We start from the raw sequence: 19,797 nt of genomic DNA on the forward strand, positions 1-19,797 counted from the left end.
ATTTTTTTACCCCTATCTTCAATTCACTCCTAAGTCTAAAAACAAAAGAAGGCTATACCTTCAATGTTTTCTTATTATATGTATAAGAATATTGTCAATTTTTACATTATTTTTTAGAAATCTCTCAAGAAACCAATATCTGTTGTTCATGCACCACGCTTTTTTTTATTAATTATTAAGCTTAAATGATTTAAAATGAGTTAATTTGTTGGTTTTTTTTTATAAATCTGTAGATAAATGAAAGTTTAAAATTTATCTGCACTACTCTCATTTAAAAAACAAAAAGCAAACTTCTTACAGCAGTTAGGTCATCTTAATATTCTTAAGACACCATTTGCCTTTTTATTTAATGCATTGTTTATTAAGGAACATCACAGGATAACATAAGGTTGTATATATATTCAGTATTATATCCTCTTAAATTTTTATCTTCCAAATCTTTCTATTTTTTTTAAATAATTACATTTAATACTTTAAAAATTGTATGGCATTTATTTTTTTATAGAAGAAAAAAATTGTAAGTATTACAATTATTCTATACAATAAGAAAACATCTTATAAAGGTTAATTTATCCTAGCTCAGCTATATTACAGACAGTAATTTAATATTATTCCACTCCAATCCCATCTTAGCCACTTCCTTTTATAATTAACATTAGCATGTCTTATTCTACTTTAAATTCATGCAGTTACATGGAGAAAGTAATCTGATTTTGGCTATTTTTTCTCATTTTCTTTTCTTTATTATCGATAAAGGGATTAGAACTATTACAGAAGAATGGTAACTTCTTTAAATTTCTAATGTTTACCTTTCTATTCTTTATTAATTTTTATTATGGAATTTTAGATTTATATAATAAGAGTAATTAATAATCACAACAACAAGCACAGTTAAGCTTGTATTAATTATATTTCTTAATTTTTTTAACAAAACCCGGAACTTGATATAATAATAAAATTAGAAGTGATGTCAGATACTTTTTATAAAAATATCAAGTATTAATTATTTTTTACAAAAATATATTTAGTTACGAGTCATTTTTTTTATTTTTAATAAATACTGTTTTAAATTTCTCAATAATATTTTATATTTTTGAGAGTTTGATTTTGCCTGTACTTTAAAAATTTTATTCTGTTATCTAATATTATAGTCAATGAAAAAAAATCTCATAATATTATAGTCAATGAAAAATATAATTTTACTAATAAAATCTTTAAGACATTATTGTTAAGAAATAAAATAAAATTATTATATGAAAGGATAATTTTTTTTCCTATAAAAAAATATTAAAAAAATGAAAGGATAATTTTAAACATTTTAATAAATATCTTTTTAAAATGGGTGTCCCATTGTCTTGTCAAAGAAAACTCCATATGTATATTGGGAGAATAGAAAAATTCATCACAATAAGTTAATTTTAAAGAAAATAATGTATATCATATCAATATTATATACTTAATTATTTTCATATTTATTTCATAAATAGTTTGACAGGATATTTGTTGTAAACAACTTTAACTGGTTCTTTTACTGAAGGAAATTAGTGAATCGTGGTATATAGTTATTAATTATTTACTATTCTTTGTGTTTTTTTTTTTGTCTAACTGTCATTATTGTCATTGAAATAATAAACCGGTATTTTATTGAAACAATAAAAACCTAAAAAAATAAAATAAAAAGGAGAAGTGAATAAAATAATATAGTTTTTCATATAATTTTTGTTTTACATTTATACATTTTTTTTGTTAAAGTCGGAAAAAAAATGTAAAAATAAATAAATTATGAAATAAAATGAATTCAGTGGTTAGGTTTGAAAACCATAATAAAATAATATAATATGAATAAAATTAATTATAATATTATATTTTTTAATTAATTAATAGGTATTTTCTTTATAAAAAGATAAATTAACAATATTATATAAGATTAAGTTAATATATCCATTACTAATAATATTTCCAAGTCTTAAATTAAAAAAATAATTAACTAGTCAACTAGTGTTACTATCAATATGTGAATAAAGTAAGTTAATTTAAATACTTAGTCAAATTCAAATTTTTAATCAAATAATATATATTCAACCTATAGAATTAAGAACTTGAGCGCTATTGTTAAATGATATCCCAAAAATCAGATAAAAACTTATTCTATGTTTTTTTTATTTTTGTAGACAAGTTTTCTAAATTCCTAAAAATCATTAAAAGTTGAAGATTTAATTTTATTACTAGCTCACTTATTTAATTAATATTCAATTGACAAAACATATAAAAGAGTCTAAATATTATTTACACATTCATTTATATTGTTGGTATAAAATGTCAGTTGATAGAGCAAATACTTATACATGATAAAACAATATGTACAAATTTAACTAATTAGAGTTGTGAAAAACATTCAATTATGTCTTTTCAACATCAACTTTAATATATTTTTGCACTGGATTATGTATTTTATATATTAATTGACTTACTCATTAATATTAAACCAACAATGCAGAAATTTTAAATTTGATTAGTTTTTTTCCTTTATTTTCTGCACAACCAAACAAACACAAGATGATCCAAAAACATAAATTAACAACTCAATAATATATATATATATATATAAAAAAAAACAAATTCTGTAACTTCTTGAAATGAAAATCATGAAAATGAATTTTAGGGAAAAAGAAGGCCATTACAATATTACATATTTGAGTTAAAACTTACGTTACTGATTGTTTGGGGAAAAAGCTTTTCTAGTACTATCTACAATTGACTATAATTAATTAATTAATAATTTTTGGATTAAGTTATCTTTACATAGTTAGAGTTCAATATCATCCATCAAAATGAATTTTCAGACCGAAGCACATGGTAACAAAGGAGTTTCATGACAGAAGAGATGGAGCACAGGGAAAAAGAAAGAACACAATGGAATAGAATGATGACTGAGATTATTTCAACAGTTATTAATTATTGCCCACTGCAGATCATTTAAAAGACTTCTCTGATATCATTGCACTGATCTATATACAAATAAAACAAATTAATTCATTTTTAATTATTCAGTTCAATATTACATCTTATTTTAAAAATTTTATCATAGATTACAGAGTACAAAAAGACGAGATCCCAACGTCTTCATGGAGGTAAAAGAATCAAAAAAATCAAAAGAAGATATAAACATATGTTCAAAGTTGAAAGGGAGAAAAAGCTGCAAAATGGGTGTGTACATTCTGCTCCGTCTTCAACAAATTAAGACAACAGTTGCGTAACTTGTTTGTTATCGTAATTATAATGTCTAAGTACCCTCTTTAACTGCAGCTACAAATGCTCCACTCTATAGATTTGCACCTATCTAGCTACTAGTCTCTAAAATGCAATATCCCCAAAATAAATTGCAAATACTACAATATACATACATTAATTCATATATTATTTTATCTATTTTTAATGACATAAGATATTAGTGGATGATTATAAATTTGTATGCATGATTAAGTTTATTGAATTGTGTTAATAACTATAAAAATCGCATCTTATGTGACTTTTTTCTACATAGGTATAATTTGATCTTATTCCTTTAATCATACAACTCAAAAGAAAGATTAAAGTAATGAAAATTAGTAGGCTTGGCCTCTTTGTAAAGATCCACGTCATTGTCTTGCACAAATAAATAGACTAGTATCGGTAGAAAGTTCAGATTATTATTTAAATTTCTTTTAGAGAAGTTAATTTTATATTTGAAAAAAAGTTTTATGAGTACTTGATTACACTCCTGTACTTTCCACTGCTAGTGTGAAGTTTACAGAAGTTTAATGTAAATTCTGATAGCGTGTTAACAGTAGATTGCGCCTCATTTTCTCAGATAAATTACCCATCCTCTTTCCTTAGTTGTCCCCCACTTAAAAGACAAGAGAACTGATGATTTAGAGACATAATTTTAAGGAATCACGATAAAAAAAAAGAAGACAAACTTAACAAAATTGGCACCAACAAATCCATTCAAGAGGGTCAATAAGGAGTGATTTTTTGGGAACAGAAATGTGAATTCTTGCAAATATAGATTTTTAAAAATTTGGTGATATTTAGTTCAATAAATAAGGGTAGCATATATATTATTATGAGTTGATGTTAATTGAGAGAAGTATGATTTGTGTCTCTTTTGTATTTGTTTCTGAATGGGGATGTGGACAGGCCAATGCATGTCCACCAAACATTTTCCTAAAACAAACTCAAAATAGGGACTATAAATGTGAGTCAGTGGGCTACAACTATGCAGGGGACCCCGTGGTACATGTGCATGTGTTCTTGATAGTTATTAAGAAGCAGCATTGGCGTGCAATCTTTGTTGAGAAAGGCTTTAGCAGAAATCGTACATTCATATAGCTTTCCAGTTTTGTTGCATACTTCAATATGTATGTGTATGTCTTCTCCCTGCATGTGGTCCTAACTCCAACCCAAATATCCTAAACCTGAATCATACGTGAGTAATCATATGACCTTTTTTGGTTTCATATGATGTCGTTTTATTACACAAAACACATGACCCAGCAAACGCAATCAGCACTAACTCCATCTCATAATATCAGATACTCCTCTCTCTGTGTATATATATATACACACAAGTCAGAGTTGTATGTATATGTATATATACATTTTTTAAAACATTCAGGGAAAGTATATTCCATAAAGGGCATGATTTTTGCTTAATTAGTTTGAAGCCTTCAACTTTCGATAGACTAGGTTTGTAGGATCCAGGTGCTGCTGCGTGTGAATATAGATTGGTTGCGTGCGATTTTGACCCTGACATTCACATGTATGTCTTGACTTGAGTCCATGATTAACTCCAAAAGGTATAATTAAATACTCATCTTGATTTGATTTTGTTTGGGTGTATTTAACCCGCAATATATTTTAATAAAAGAAAGTTTGATAATGTTCTGAATCAATATATGTAAGATCATAGGAGGTAAAAGATTAAAATAAAGTATAATTATGAACTTTGATTCATAAAATAATAATAATTCAATTTTTAATTTAGAAATTTAATTTTTTTACATATTTTTGGATTATAAGATGAATGAATGATTTATTTGTAAATTTGTGTTAATTTCAGGATTTTAAGAAAAAATGGAGATAAAAAGGTTAAAGGAGAATGAACAAGTTAAAGACAAGATGAAAAGACAAAGTTGAAAAATTGAAAATTCACCCAAACTCGGCCAAACAATATCACTCCAAAGACTCGTGCAAGGCTTGCTTAAGCGAGTTCACTCCAGTGAAGTTGGATTTTTTTCTCGTAAAACTCGCTTAAGAATGTAATATTTCCTTAAGCGAGATGACACTTAACCCAAGTTCAATTAGGTTAAATAGAAGGCGTGATGTAAGGACCGAGAAAAAATAGTCTTAGAGTAGATATGGTACAATTAAAATGACACATGAATATTTTATTATTAAAAGGGAAAAAGCTATATAAATAGAAATTTAGTTATTCAGGTTTCATTTTAAAAGAATCACCATCTCTCTAGAAGTTTCTTTTTCCTTTCATCTCCCTTCTCTCTAAGATTCTGACATCCTCGCTTATCAGTTTGATGATCGGAGTCTGCCATTGGACTCCTGGAAGTGAACTCTATGAGATTGCTCGATCAAAATCCCAGATAAAATAAGTTCATTCTTGGCTCATTTTCCTTTTAGTTTAAGTTTGCATGTGAGGTTTTTATCTTCAGAATTAGTCTCTGTTAGGGTCCTAGTGATATAGTTAGATTTTTTTATCAGGACTTTGTGGTGTAGGTTAGATTATCCTTGAGCTTTTGGTGGGTTGGAGCTCTTAGTGAGCATCTGCTCAAGTCCAGGTAAGGGAAGCTAGTTTTTTTTAAAAAAAATAGAACCCTGGGTTAGAAGATTATGAATGTGGGGTTGATGTGGTCACCAATTTCAATTGATTTTGCTTGCATGATTGTCTCTTTTGAAGAGTAAAGTAATATATTAACTGAAATAGTTAAATTTTGAATATTTAATATTGATTTTAAGATGAATAAGTTGTTGAAGGTGTTTGTGATTGAGAATTGAAAGTATTTGAATGATAATATAAATGAGTTGAACTATTTTTTAATATTTTGTTGAATTACTTAAATGAGATGTTTGATGAAAAGTGGTTGTTTGATGTTAGAAGATATTGATTTAGAGAGCATATATTTGGAACTTAGTTATGTGTTTAAGTGAATTTTGAGATAGATTTGGATTGTTTAGAAAATTTAAAATATATGGTGTGATTGAATGGTGTATTGATGTGTTACATGATGTGAAAGTGTGGTCAAGACATAGTATTTTCAGGAAAGAAAATACCGTGTTAAGATTTTTGTTAGGGTGTATTGATCTGTCAGGCCCGTAATGAGACATCCTGACTCTAGTGATATAATGGAAATACATAGATGAAGTTATTCAGTTGGTGAGAGTCGATGGAGATTCATATGACTTTGTCTGGGGTTTGAAATATAATCTGGTCTTTCAAGTCATATGAATTTACCCTGTCATACTAGATGATGAGATAATGAGATGTTTATGCGCATGACTATGTGGATTCACAGCGAGTAGTATGACAGGTGCAAGTCTCAGGATTCTAATTTCAATACACGAGTCTTCCGGAAGTAGAGTCAAATGTCTATGTTTTGTGAGTCAGTAGAAGTTTGACATGTGAAAGATGATTTATGAATTTTGATAAACACTTGATGGTTATGTGAAATGTTAGAAAAATTGTATGAGAATTTATGAATTTTGTGTATCAATTTGAAATTTAAATTATATAGAAAATTTTGTTATAGTTAGCTTATATCAGTTATTTGTTTGTGTTTGTTTCTTTATCTGTGATGATCGTGTTGTACACGGGAGCAGATGAGATTGCAGGTAATAGAGCTCCTAAGTGAGCAGTTGGAGGATGGAGGATGTGATAGTTTTAATTTGAATGCTCTGTTTGTTTTTAAAACTTTTGATGTATATATTAAAATCTATGAAGAGGGATATTTTTTTAGATAATTATATATATATATATATATATATATATATATATATATATATATTCGTATGTTAAGTAGATAGTGTTTTTTTTTACTTTTATTTTATTATATATGGGTAAAAATTAGGGATGTTACATTTGGTATCAGAGCAGTTCATCCTTAAGATGACATGTGGGTAGTGGGTTCGTTGTGTTTCTTCTGCTAATAGATTATTGTTTGAGTTTAAATTAGAAATATAGTGAAGAGTTTTCATATTTTTTAAAAAAAGTGTTTTTTTAATCCTATTGTACTTTGTTGTGCTCTAGTTAAATGTATGTTTAAAAAAAAATCAGTATTAAGAATGAAAGATCTTGATAAAAAAAAGAAAAAAAAAACTTTTAACATTTGCACTGATTTACTTTTATTTTGGTTTAAATAAAAAAAAAAGTTGTGATATTGTAAATCTCTGTTTGTGGTCATTGTTTGGTTACCCAATACATATGCTATAGGGGTATGTTGCATATAATTAAAAGAAGCAGGTCCTTTATGTTAATCTCAAATTTAGAAGGAATATATACCTGCTAGCTATATATATAGCTGCTAGTTATTTTAGGAAATATGAACAACTAATTTTAAGAAGACAAATCCCTATGATTATGAGATTTTTTTTTAATACATAAACCCTTAGTATTAATTAATAGTGAGATATGACTATTATAGAGAAGAAAATTACAAGAAGAATAACATATAAAACTTCCTAAGATACACAATTACGACCATAATTTTGACATAATTAATTATGTTGTTCTCTTTCCTGATACAATATAGATTGTTTGTGTTTCAACTTTTATAATCTCTATGCAAGATGGAAATATAGATTGTTTGTATTTCAACTTTTATAATCCTTATGCATGATGAAACTAGTGTTAGAAATAGGTGGAACACCCCTTGTTTCTTAAAATAAATAAATAAATAAAGTTTTATTGTTTTTGCGTATTGTTTGTTATCTTAGTTTAGCATTTTAAATAATTTTAAATATGTACAAATGCAATCATGCTTAGGAATCATTGGTCAGGAAACTTTCTCATCTATGATAAATACTGAAGTAATGGATGTTGTTTGAAGTTAACAAAAGTGATTTTCTAAGTTTGCTATAATGTATTATGTTGAAACTTTGATTCTTTTATTCTTGTGGTATATTTGATTTAAATACTGAAGTAATGGATGTTGTTTGAAGTTAATAAAGTGATTTTCTAAGCTTGCTATAAGGTATTATGTTGAAACTTTGTTTCTTTTATTCGTGTGTTATATTTTATTTAATTAAGTGTTTATTTATTTAATTGAAAGTTGTCCTTTATAGAAATAGGAATAGAAAACAATAGTTTCAAAATCTCTAGAAAGTAAAATGGATAGTTACCCAATAAGTGTAGAGCAAGTGCAAGTTATATTTAGTTGTGTCAAGGTTTAGTTTCAGATACATATAAGTTATGAAGAGTAAATAAGTTGTATGTGGGATGTTACATTTGATGTGGCTTGTTGAAGTTTGACATTTACGGTGGTGATTGTGTTTCGATTGTATGATGGTTCATGAAGGCTTGTTCTGATGTGTATTTGTAATTTGTGTATCATTTTACATGTAACTTGATTGTTTTAAAGTTTTAATTGATTTTGTTAATGATTGCTTACCAGAGTGAGGTTGGAAAGGGCACAAAATATTTAATTTTTATTGTCATTTGTTCTTTGACGAGTAATCATACTAAGTAGTAATTATTTAAGTCACTTAATTATACTGAGATAAAAGTAACATTAATTTTTTTTTTAAATTTAACTTGTTATAAGAGTAATTAAGTTTAATATATATGTCTTTCGAATCAAATAAAGTATATATTCCATAATTTTATTTAACAATAAAAGTATTTAATGACTTAAAAGTAGCTATGAAAGGGAAATTTTAGTTTATAAATATAAATGTAATTCATTTTTTCACAATAAAATCTTAAAAAAATATTTAGTAATATATTTGAATAAAGGAGTATAAGGATAATGAGACTATACTAAAATTATTATTAAATTGAGTACAACATGAGTATAAGATGATTACATACCTCACACAAAATCTACTTTAATTATTTCGAATCAGAAAATAAAATTAAATTATAAACCGCTTCCTGGTATGTTAATATTTATACACACGAATCAATTCAGTGATCTTACATATAAAACAGAAGAATGTTATGTAAGTCTCTCATCATAGATATGTAAGCACTATTTTTCTCATTGTTGCATATGTAGATACTTTTTTTTTTGTAAAGAATAACAGATTTGGATATTCAAGTGATGACAATAATCTATTAATTACTTGATTATTTTTTTATCAGCAATCAAAAATATATATACACAAGAACCACTTCAGACGTGATTCAACATACCAGGTATATGAGCAGTCTAACTGCATAACACCTTTGAATCATCTAAAAAACAAAGCAGCTCCTGACATAACCTAACAAAACCTGACAGAAACTTCCTCCGACAACTCACTAAAACAAATACAAAAAAACCAAAGGGGCAAAACACCAATCAGAAAATGAAAAACTAGCTTAGGGAAATTTAGATGTGAGTCAAGCCCAAACCTTCAACTGAGCCAAAGAAAAGATTTCAGAGAAGTGTAGAACTCCCACATTAAAAACTATCTTATTTCTATGACGTCATATTTCACCTGACCATTGCAATCCAAATATTACCCAAGCCAAAATTTACCGACTTTGGAATCCAAATATTATCCAAGCCAAAATTTACCGACTTTGGAGCATTACTCAATCTGAACTCTTTAAAACTATCTATTACTTGATATAATAATAATTAAAAGTAAAACAAGAATAAATTAAAATACATTTAGTTTATATATAAAAAGTTTCAAATTACTTTAAAATTAATTTTTACGAATACTGTTATGTGTTTTCAAACGGACATTTTTATTGATATTATATCCATTAAACAATAAATTTAATTTTGGTTAGATGATGATCTGAGTGATGAGAGTTAGTTAAAGTTTATTTTGGTCCTTTGATGAGTAGGTAAGAAATAGATTTGTGGTGTCCACATATCATTTTTGTAAAGAGTAACAGAGAGAGTGTGTTTGGGTTAGTAGTTTTTGATGACGATGTATTTCAGAATAGGACAGATTGGATAATTAACGTTACCCTGTCGCGGTCCCCGCGAAAACCATAGGAGCGCAGGACAGCCAGCTAAGAGGAGCACATATATTTATGGCCTCTGCATCACTCTTCAACCTTCATTTCCCACCACACTCACCCTCTCTGCATTGGTCCCCCTCTTCTCTTCTCTTCTCTTCTACCTCTATTACCACCATTCTCATCATAAACCACCATTTCTGTCTCCAGTACTACTTTCTCTACGTCTTTGCATTCATATACCATCTCTACTTACACACATACTCATCAAAACTATATTTATAAACCCTCTCTCACTTATCGACTCTGCATGCATGCACTTCTTAATAACTGCACTAATGTATTAATAATACACACCACTGCTAAACCAACCCTAATAATTCACCATATTAATAATATATATATGATTTTGTAGACTCTAGTTGTTATAGGGTGGAGGGTGTTGCTAAAGGAGAAGTTGTGTGGGAAATGGGACTGTGGTTTAGTCGTGGTCAAGGTGTGGGCTCGAATACCGAGTCAGTATTCACAAATCAATAATGATTGCCCTTTCCTTATGCTTACCTTACCTGCATCTGCATGGAACCCTGTCTCTCTCTTTTTTCTTTCCCTTCCTTCTAAACGATTGACTGTTCTTAACAGTGACACTTCCCGCACAGAAATAGACGTAAACATATATATACATACATTCACATTCACATTTCTCCTCCCACTCAGACTATGACAATTCCCACTTGGTCTTTTTCAATTTTCAATTCTCAATTCTCACACACACCTTCTCCTTTATTTTTTAATCATCTTCATCATATTCCATCCCTTATCATTTTCTTAATACACAACATATTTCTTTTAACTTAAAAAAGGATCACGTAAATATCTTGGTCATCATTCAACAGTGACGCGTTATTACAATGGTTAAAGATTAATCATCACAAGATTAAGAGTTTTAAAATACAGTTGTGAAATAGCTATTACCCTTCGTGTTTTTCCTTTTTCTTAAAAAAATTAAGAGTTTGTTTGGCTTTATTTTGGACCGTTGAGTGGATTGATATTCAATTCAATTTGTGCTTATCTGCAGAATGCAAATTGAGAAATGTTGATCAAAGTTAAACAAATGCAATTCCACGGGTATGCCGCAAACATCAAGGAAATATTTAAATTATATTTTTATTTAAGAAAATATTTAAATTATATTTTTGTGTATTTCTGTTAAGAATAATATATAATTATGGATAGGTTAGACAATTATTTAGTTATGGATTAGATGATTATCATCTATTTTGAATTAGACTATTATCGTCTACTTTATATGCATATATATGACTGTTAATATTTTATACGTTTATGTTAATCAAATGATACAATTCTCTTTTATTTTATTTTATTTTGTCTTACATATCTTAATCAAATGATACAATTCTCTTTTATTTTTATTTTTTTTGTCTTTCATGTATCAATAGTCTCTAATGACTTATTTTTTTCTCTGTCACGCTCAATTTGAAGTTTTTTCATCTTCAACGTTTACCTTTACCATATCCGTCACCCTTATTTTTAGCTTTCGATCTTCTTGGATAATTTGCCAATCCCTCCAAAGTTCAAGACTTGAAGATTCTCATGCCAACTATATTAATCCTGATTTCACGTCATGAACAGCAAGACCAACTCATCTTTACTTGACTTATTGCATCAATTTCAACTCCAATTCACACTAAAATGGTGAATTTTGAAACGTCTTCTCAAGTTTGAACAAGATTACGCACGTATTACACTTCTCAAACGAATCAAGAAACTAAAACTGCAACTAAAAATACCAAAGAAGAATCGTAATATTAATACATATCTTCTTGATATCAAGAAGACGGTTGATATTCTGATTGTTATTTGAGCTTCCATTACTACTAAAGATCACATAGATGCTATCTTTGATGATTTATTTATTTGAAGATTATGACCATTTCATTATGTTTATTACATCTATCCTAGATTCCTATTCGGTTGATAAGATAGAAGGGTTTTTTTTGCTCAATAAGAATGGTTTGATAAATATTGTATTTCTAATCAATCTCCTTTATAAAGCTAATACAGTTTCTAGTTTGTGGTCTTTCTCAAGTAATCAACAGAATTGCAGTTGCAACAACAGTTCTCAAAGCAGGGGAGGACAAATGTTTTTCCGTTCTAACAATTCTCAACACTCAACTCAATGCGTTTTTCTGGTCCTAAGAATAATAATCGTGGTTCTTTGAATCCTTCTTGGCAAAACAACATATCGTAGTGTCAAATATGAGAGAAACTTGGCCATACAACTTTGGATTGTTGAGAAAGATATAAATAAAGTACATTCTCTAATGTTCATGCTAACTTTTCTCAGTTTTCATCTACAATTAATGAAGATCAAGACGACTCTTAATGTGCCTTCCACCTTGGATGATCCGCTTTACTGTCTTGATAGCGAAGTGTCTCATAATGTTACAAATGATCTTACTAGTTTTTCTACAAAAGCATGTTTTACTATACCACAAACGAACATTGCTTTATATTTGAATAATTTGTTAAATGTTCTTGAAAGTAACAAAAAATTATTACTGTTTCAAAATTTGACAACGATAATCATGTTTATTTTTAAATTTTCTTGTTATTTTAAAATTTAAGCCACCAAGCAGATTGTTCTTCAAAGACAAATTAAGGATGAGTTGTATGTGTTTTCTATGTTTCCGCATTCTGAAGTTTCTGCTAATAATACTACTTTAGTTAGACAATCTAGTTTTAATCTTTGACATTCTAGACTTTGTCACTATTCTTTTCATGTGAAGCAAATTTTAAATCAATGTAATATACAATTGTCAAACAAAATTTCTTTTGTGATTCTTGTGTTAGAAGAAAATCTCATTTGTTATCGTTTTCATCATCTATTTACTGTATTACTGTGCATACTGAACCTTTACAACTTGTGTATATGAATGTTTGAGGAACATCTCATGTGCGTGCGTTTAATGGTTTTAGATGTTATATTTTTGTTTTCGGATGTTTCTCTAAATTTAGCCCCACTTGTAAATTAAAGCGATTGATTTACGAGTACAACTGTTATAAATAGCCGTATTTATAAATAAATTTAATTTCAAAAAAGTTACCGTATTTTTTACGAGTGTATAAAGCCACTCTTATTTGTAATTTCTCCACTAGTGAAATATACTTCAGCTTTCTTACTTTACACTAAATTTCATGTTATTGCTGCTGTTATGTTTTCTGAAACCTTTAAATTGGACACATTGACAATGCCAAAAAATTTCTAGTCTTCAAACTTTATCTTAATGACAATTGTATTTCTCACTATTTGACATGTACCCACACTCATGAACACAATGGAGTTATTGATGGAAAACATATGCATATAAATGAGATGAACTTAACTCTTCTAATTGATGCATCTTTATCTATTAAAATTTGGGATGAATCTTTATCATCAATGTTTTGCCTACGCCTGTGTTGAATAATTCTAGTAATTTTAAAAAAAAATCATTCCAAACCTGACTATACTAAGATTCAAGTTTTTTAGTGTGCTTGTTATCCCATATTATAATAACAGTAGTGATAATCTAGTTTATCATTTTACTTGTCGTTTGTTTCTGAGTTATAACTTGAAAAGCAAATAATACATATGTTTGTCAGCTACAAGTAAGACTTATATCTCACATCATGTGTTATTTAATGGAAATATTTTTCCTTACTCAGATTCACAATATTTGATTTGTTCTACCAATTTTACATATGTTTTGTCATCCAGTAGATCTTTCCCCTTAACTATGATTAAATTTGCATCTCATTATTTTAATAATGGTAATACATCTGCATATTAATTCCAGGTTAGACAGTGATCATAAACCCTCTTATGATATTTTACCTCTTGCCTTAGAAAGTATTTTTACTCATTAATAATTTAACTACATTAACATTCTATGTTTACACTTGTCTCTTATCATTATAACTATTATTTTTACAATTTAATTTATATTAATAATTATTTCTTAATTTCTTCTTTTATATACTAATTTGTACTTTGCTGGTTGGAATGCCATGTTTTTATTGGGGTGTTTTCAAAGTACAACCAGCATAAAAAAGGAAACATTATCAATTTGTTATTTTGAAAACCCGTTTTTCAAAATAATTTCATGTTAGTTAGTAGTTAATTTTTCATCCAAAAACTTGTTGAGTTTTAAAATTTGTTTCCCTGTAGATATTCATTCCACTGGCCCATTAAGCAGAATCTGGGTGCCTGATTTAAGATGGGCCGTCGAAGCCCAAGAAAGAAGTGTGAATTGAAACTAAACCAGGAGGAGAATCTTGTGACGTAACTAACAGGTAGGAATTGGATTAGAGTGTAAGAAGAAGAGGAAAAGTGAAAGAGGAAGAACAGAAGAGAAAGGTTCTGGAAGTTCCATGGCGGAGTTGTTAGCAACCTTAGGGGATCTGGAGAGGGACTCATTCGTGCCTCTTCTCTCCAAGCTGATTGGGGAATCGAAGTACGTGCAGAACAATCCGCCGGAGCTCATTCCCGAAGAGGACAGAGTGGTGAAGCACGTGTTGGACGTTCTATTACCCTTCAGCACTACCACCGGCGGCGGTCCCTTGCTCGTCAACCACGTCACCTACTCGCCCGGCCGGGGGAACCTCATCGTCGAGTACCCCGGCACCGTTCCCGGCAAAATCCTCTCCTTCGTCGGTTGCCACATGGATGTCGTCACCGCCAATCCCAACGATTGGGTATTTATTCATTCTTTCTTATTTTTCTGCCATTTACCATCTCACATTATCACCGCTACACACAACCATATCGATGTAATGCAGGATTTTGATCCGTTTTCACTGAGCATTGATGGAGATAAACTTGGGGGTCGTGGAACTACTGATTGTTTGGGCCACGTGGCACTTGTCGCGGAACTCATGAAAAAGCTCGGGCAAACCAAGCCGAATTTGAAATCAACTGTTGTTGCTGTTTTTATAGCCAATGAAGAGAATTCTTCAATTACTGGTATTGGTGTGGATGGGCTTGTCAAAGATGGTCTCCTCAATAAGCTGAAGGATGGTCCTCTGTAAGTCTTTAGTATCTCGTTAATGCATGTCTATATTAAAATTAAAGAAATGCATCAGTAACTGTGAATTGATCTCTTTAAAAAAACGTTATTAGCGATTTCAGTTCCAGTTTTAATATTTCTGCTAGTTTTAATCTTGTGCAGTTTCTGCTTAGGTACTGGATTGACACGGCAGATAAACAACCATGCGTAGGGACTGGTGGTATGATACCTTGGAAACTTCAGGTCACGGGGAAGGTCTTTCATAGTGGATTAGCTCATAAAGTATGCTCTTGCATTATTGTCTACAATCATGTTCTTATTTTTTGAGCAATTATGTTTTCTGTTTGATAAAGTCTTGACATAGGATTGACACAAAGTTCTCTGTGCTGATTATCCAAGAGGCTACGACAATGTGACTGATCCAAGCATAATTGCTAGTTGAACTTTACATTTGTTTATGATTGCGTCCGTGCATTTTTTTGGGTAATGGATGAAGTATGTTCCTCTCAACCCCCTGCCCCAAAATTGGTTTACAATGAAATATCTGTAAACATTTGAAATTAAAAGAAGAATGTCTTGTGAATATGGCTATTTACCACTGGAATCTGTGAAAAAAAATGCTCTGCTTTAGTTCAGAAGGCAAGCAAATATCAAATATAGTAAGTGTTTTCCTCTACAACGGCATGTAAAATGTTGAGCAATCATAGCAAACTTGAAGCTAATAAAATATTTGGGAAGGGTTTGATACTTGGACATAGTAGATAGTGTTTGGTTGTGCGGAAATGCTACAACTCAAATTAAGCTTCACATTTATGCTTACTAATAGTTTTCACTTGATTAACTAGAAGGATCTATGACCTGTCTCTTAGAGCTGAGAACTATGGGAGTACCTTGCCAATACAAATTTGTTTTTACGTCTATTTTAATATTAAATTGAGTCATAACCATTATAAGGCCGACCATGCATCAGATATGTTGCAGTAGCTGTTTTGATCTGGTAGCAATAGAAGATATTTACCAATTCTAGGCAGGGATAGAAGCTAACAACTAATAATCTATTCTATTACCTCATGTCTATTTATTATGCATAAGAGTAATAATATATATTGGTTGTTAAGGAATGAATTCTAGTTAAGCTTATGTGCAAATTTTAACATTATTAAAATTTAGAATGCAGGGAAAGTAATGGGATAAATAAGTGGGGATTTTAAATTTTAATTCTATCCTTTATTCGCCATCAGGTTAAGTTATGTAGACCTTTGATGGTTTGAGTGTTATGGGTAGCCATGTATCTGCCATCTAGGCTAGTCTTAAGACATGTAGCTTATTTGGGCTATATGAACTGCATTATAGGAACAAAAGTATTGGTTGGTTTGTAATTGGTGTCAGGACATCCTGGCTAGTTTGTGGCGTCATTGTTTTGGATTTAAAGGGTTGGGCAGTTAGCATCTTAGAGAGTTATAACAAAGGTTTGATGAAAACTGTACTGGGGTTTTATTTGCAGATATTTAGGCTATGCTTATTTGAGCACAAAATAAGCAGAAAGATGGTTAAGTAGTGTGGTAAAAAATTAGCTATAGTACTTCATACTTGGCATAACAAAATTGTGGGACCATTGGAAGCAGATTGCAACTCTACGTCACTCTAACCCAACAATATTGGTACATACTACCTATTTTCTACGAGTAAAAATTAAATATTTCTGTTGTACTACAGTTTCATCCCTGGTTATACACCTTTGCTTTCACTTCCTACCATATTATTGACAAAATTAATTAAGGAGCATAAAATAGTTTAGGCTGCATCCTGTGCTTGATTGTGTGTGTATCAGGTTACAACTGCTGGGTATTCATTCCTTCAAATATAAAGAAAATGCCAATTCTATATTTGTAAGCTTAATTAAGTTTCAAGTCCTTCATAAATTTGGGCATTTTCAGTTCAACCCTATTAAATTTTTGGTCTTATTAAGTACTCCAAATTTTTATATTTTCAATTGAGTTCCTGTCATTTTATTTTTCCGTTAACTAAGTGACATGAATGTTATCTTGTTTCCACGTGTTCAGAAATGTGAGATTTTGTGGTTAATATAAATGATGATATTGCGGTTAATGTAAAACAACAAGTGACTTTTACTGTTTTCATTGAAAACATATTAGATCACAAGGGATTGTCGTCATCACCTACATTAATGATGGCAACGGCGACGGTCCATTGGTCGTTGTAGGTGATGACATGGAAGTCATAGAGAGTATGATGACCTCATTATCCAAAACGTTTTTAGTTAAAGCAATAAAAATCACTTGTCATTTTACATTAACGACCATATCATTTTATATTAACTACAAAACCTCACAATTCTTAACATTTTGCTTATTAAGTAAGATGATAGGTCAAGATATCAGTCACTGTCACCCAGTTAACGGAAAAATTAAACGGCAGAGACTTAATTGGAAAATATAGAAATTGAGTACTCAGTAGAACACAAAAATTTAATAGAGACTTATTGAAAATACCCAAATTTTTTAGGGATTTAAAACTTAATTAATTATATTTGTATTTTCTTTTGCCATATCCATGCTGCCTGAACTGGACCAAGTATCCAAATTCCAGACAGATAATTGTCTTAATGTTGTTTGCAAAAACATATCCTTAACTTTATATAGAGATTATGAATAATGTTGTGAGGCACTAGTCGCTTTCAAGGCATATTTGCTGTAAGTATCACAGTTGAAAACTTATTTCCCATTTGGTTACTTGTAGGCTATAAATGCATTGGAGCTAGGCATGGATGCTCTAAAGGAAATCCAGTTCCGATTTTACCGAGACTTCCCACCTCATCCTCAGGAAGAGGTTTATGGGTTTGCAACTCCTTCAACCATGAAACCAACCCAATGGAGTTGTAAGTTGTCTGGCTTTTGTTTTTATGAAGAACAAAATCTACAGATTTCATAATTATTACATCCTTACTGCAGATCCAGGAGGGGGGATCAACCAAATTCCAGGGGAATGTACTATTTCAGGAGATGTCAGGTTAATTCTCCTTCTTAGAATTACCATGGGTATTTATTAAGAATGGCATGACATTTCAGATATCTCTCGTTTGTTTGTTGCAGGTTGACTCCATTCTACAAGTAAGCTACATCTTACAGTACGGTCAAATTTTTAGTTTTATGAATGAGTTCAGTTTTTGTTCTTTATTTATTTTACTAGCTTACTGTATTTGCAAATTATATATTTATAGGATGACAGTTTCAGTTTTACTTATTTTATGTAAATAATATCATATCCAATGCGTAATGCTTCGGTCAGTGTAAAGGATGTAATGAAGAAGCTGGAAGAATACGTGGACGATATTAATGAGAATATTCAGAAGCTAGAAAGTAGAGGTCCAGTTTCAAAATATGTCCTACCCGATGAAAACATAAAAGGAAGGTGAGACCTGTCTATCCTCCCTGAACTAGCAAATTCTGGTTTAGCGTTCAACTCCAAATTGTCAGTCTTTTTTATTTTAGAATCTTTAATCACTTATATCTTCTTTGATCTCTTGATTCGGTCGTTTTCTTTAATAAAAATTATCTATTACTGATTTGGCTTCCCTTCTCTTCTTTACAGCCTTACTTTAACTTTTAACGAGGTGCTGTCTGGAGTTGCTTGTGATCTTAATTCTAGAGGTTTCCATGTTTTATGCAAAGCAACTGAAGAAGTAGTTGGCCACGTAAAGCCTTACTCGATTACTGGGAGTTTGCCTCTCATTCGGGAACTACAGGTGAAAAAAAAAACTCTAATTGGTTCATGAAAGGCGTTTGTATTACTCTCATTCTATACTTAAGCCCCCTCTGTGTCACAGGATGAAGGTTTTGATGTTCAAACTTCTGGCTACGGTATGACATGCTTAAGAACAATTTTATGCACATTGAATTTGAAAGTGATTAAAGTACCTTATTGTTATTCACGTTATGTCGTCCAGGCCTAATGGCTACATACCATGCTCAGAACGAGTACTGCCTTTTCACGGATATGTCCCAAGGATATCGGGTCTTTTCGAGAATCATCTCTCAACTGGAAGATTGAGAACAGCAGAGGAACTAATAAAACTGGTGCCCCATGGAGGGCTGTGAAGGTGTTTCTGACTTCTCTTCTGCATGATAGGGGAAACTAGTTCATTCCCCATATACTTCTCCTGCCAAAGTACCTTTTTTTTCATGAAAATTTAGCGTTCCTTGCACTTACAATGGCAGCAAGTAGCCACAAGGTACACAAATGGTTTGGGTAAATTACTAAAATTCCTTATCATTATCTAGCCTAAGTGGTTTTTTTAAACATCAAACATATGCCAAGTAATTGTCATACTTTTTATTGTGAAATTAGTATTTTAGTTTGTAGAATACATATAAAAGAAATATTTATTTTATATATTTAACATTTATAATAAATAAATATTTTTAAACTTACAAATACTATAATTAAAACTCATAATTGCTTGTTAACATTTATATTATACTTTAAATTTATAATAAATAATTTACATTATGAGCAGTATTTTAAGATTTGGACCAGACTAGTTGA

At 30.1% G+C, this 19,797-nt stretch overlaps 1 protein-coding gene across 1 annotated transcript; it reads left to right on the forward strand.

Annotated features, from left to right (window-relative positions):
• The first annotated feature begins 14,467 nt into the window (after positions 1-14,467).
• On the forward strand, positions 14,468-19,595 carry LOC137810000 (acetylornithine deacetylase). Its single transcript, XM_068611098.1, has 10 exons — positions 14,468-14,920; positions 15,005-15,249; positions 15,405-15,513; positions 17,992-18,130; positions 18,204-18,261; positions 18,345-18,362; positions 18,541-18,663; positions 18,844-18,997; positions 19,079-19,112; positions 19,199-19,595. Exons 1-10 carry the CDS (start codon positions 14,597-14,599, stop codon positions 19,300-19,302), a joined length of 1,308 nt encoding a protein of 435 aa, XP_068467199.1. The 5' UTR covers positions 14,468-14,596; the 3' UTR covers positions 19,303-19,595.
• Positions 19,596-19,797: the final 202 nt, after the last annotated feature.

Source organism: Phaseolus vulgaris, chromosome 2 (assembly GCF_000499845.2).
Source record: "Phaseolus vulgaris cultivar G19833 chromosome 2, P. vulgaris v2.0, whole genome shotgun sequence".
Classification (NCBI taxonomy): domain Eukaryota; kingdom Viridiplantae; phylum Streptophyta; class Magnoliopsida; order Fabales; family Fabaceae; genus Phaseolus; species Phaseolus vulgaris.

Coding starts and splice junctions, on each gene's coding strand:
- LOC137810000 (XM_068611098.1), top strand. CDS start 14,597: ATGGCGGAGTTGTTAGCAACCTTAGGGGATCTGGAGAGGGACTCATTC. Junction 18,131..18,203: donor GAAACCAACCCAATGGAGTT/GTAAGTTGTCTG, acceptor TCCTTACTGCAG/ATCCAGGAGGGGGGATCAAC. Junction 18,664..18,843: donor GATGAAAACATAAAAGGAAG/GTGAGACCTGTC, acceptor TCTTCTTTACAG/CCTTACTTTAACTTTTAACG.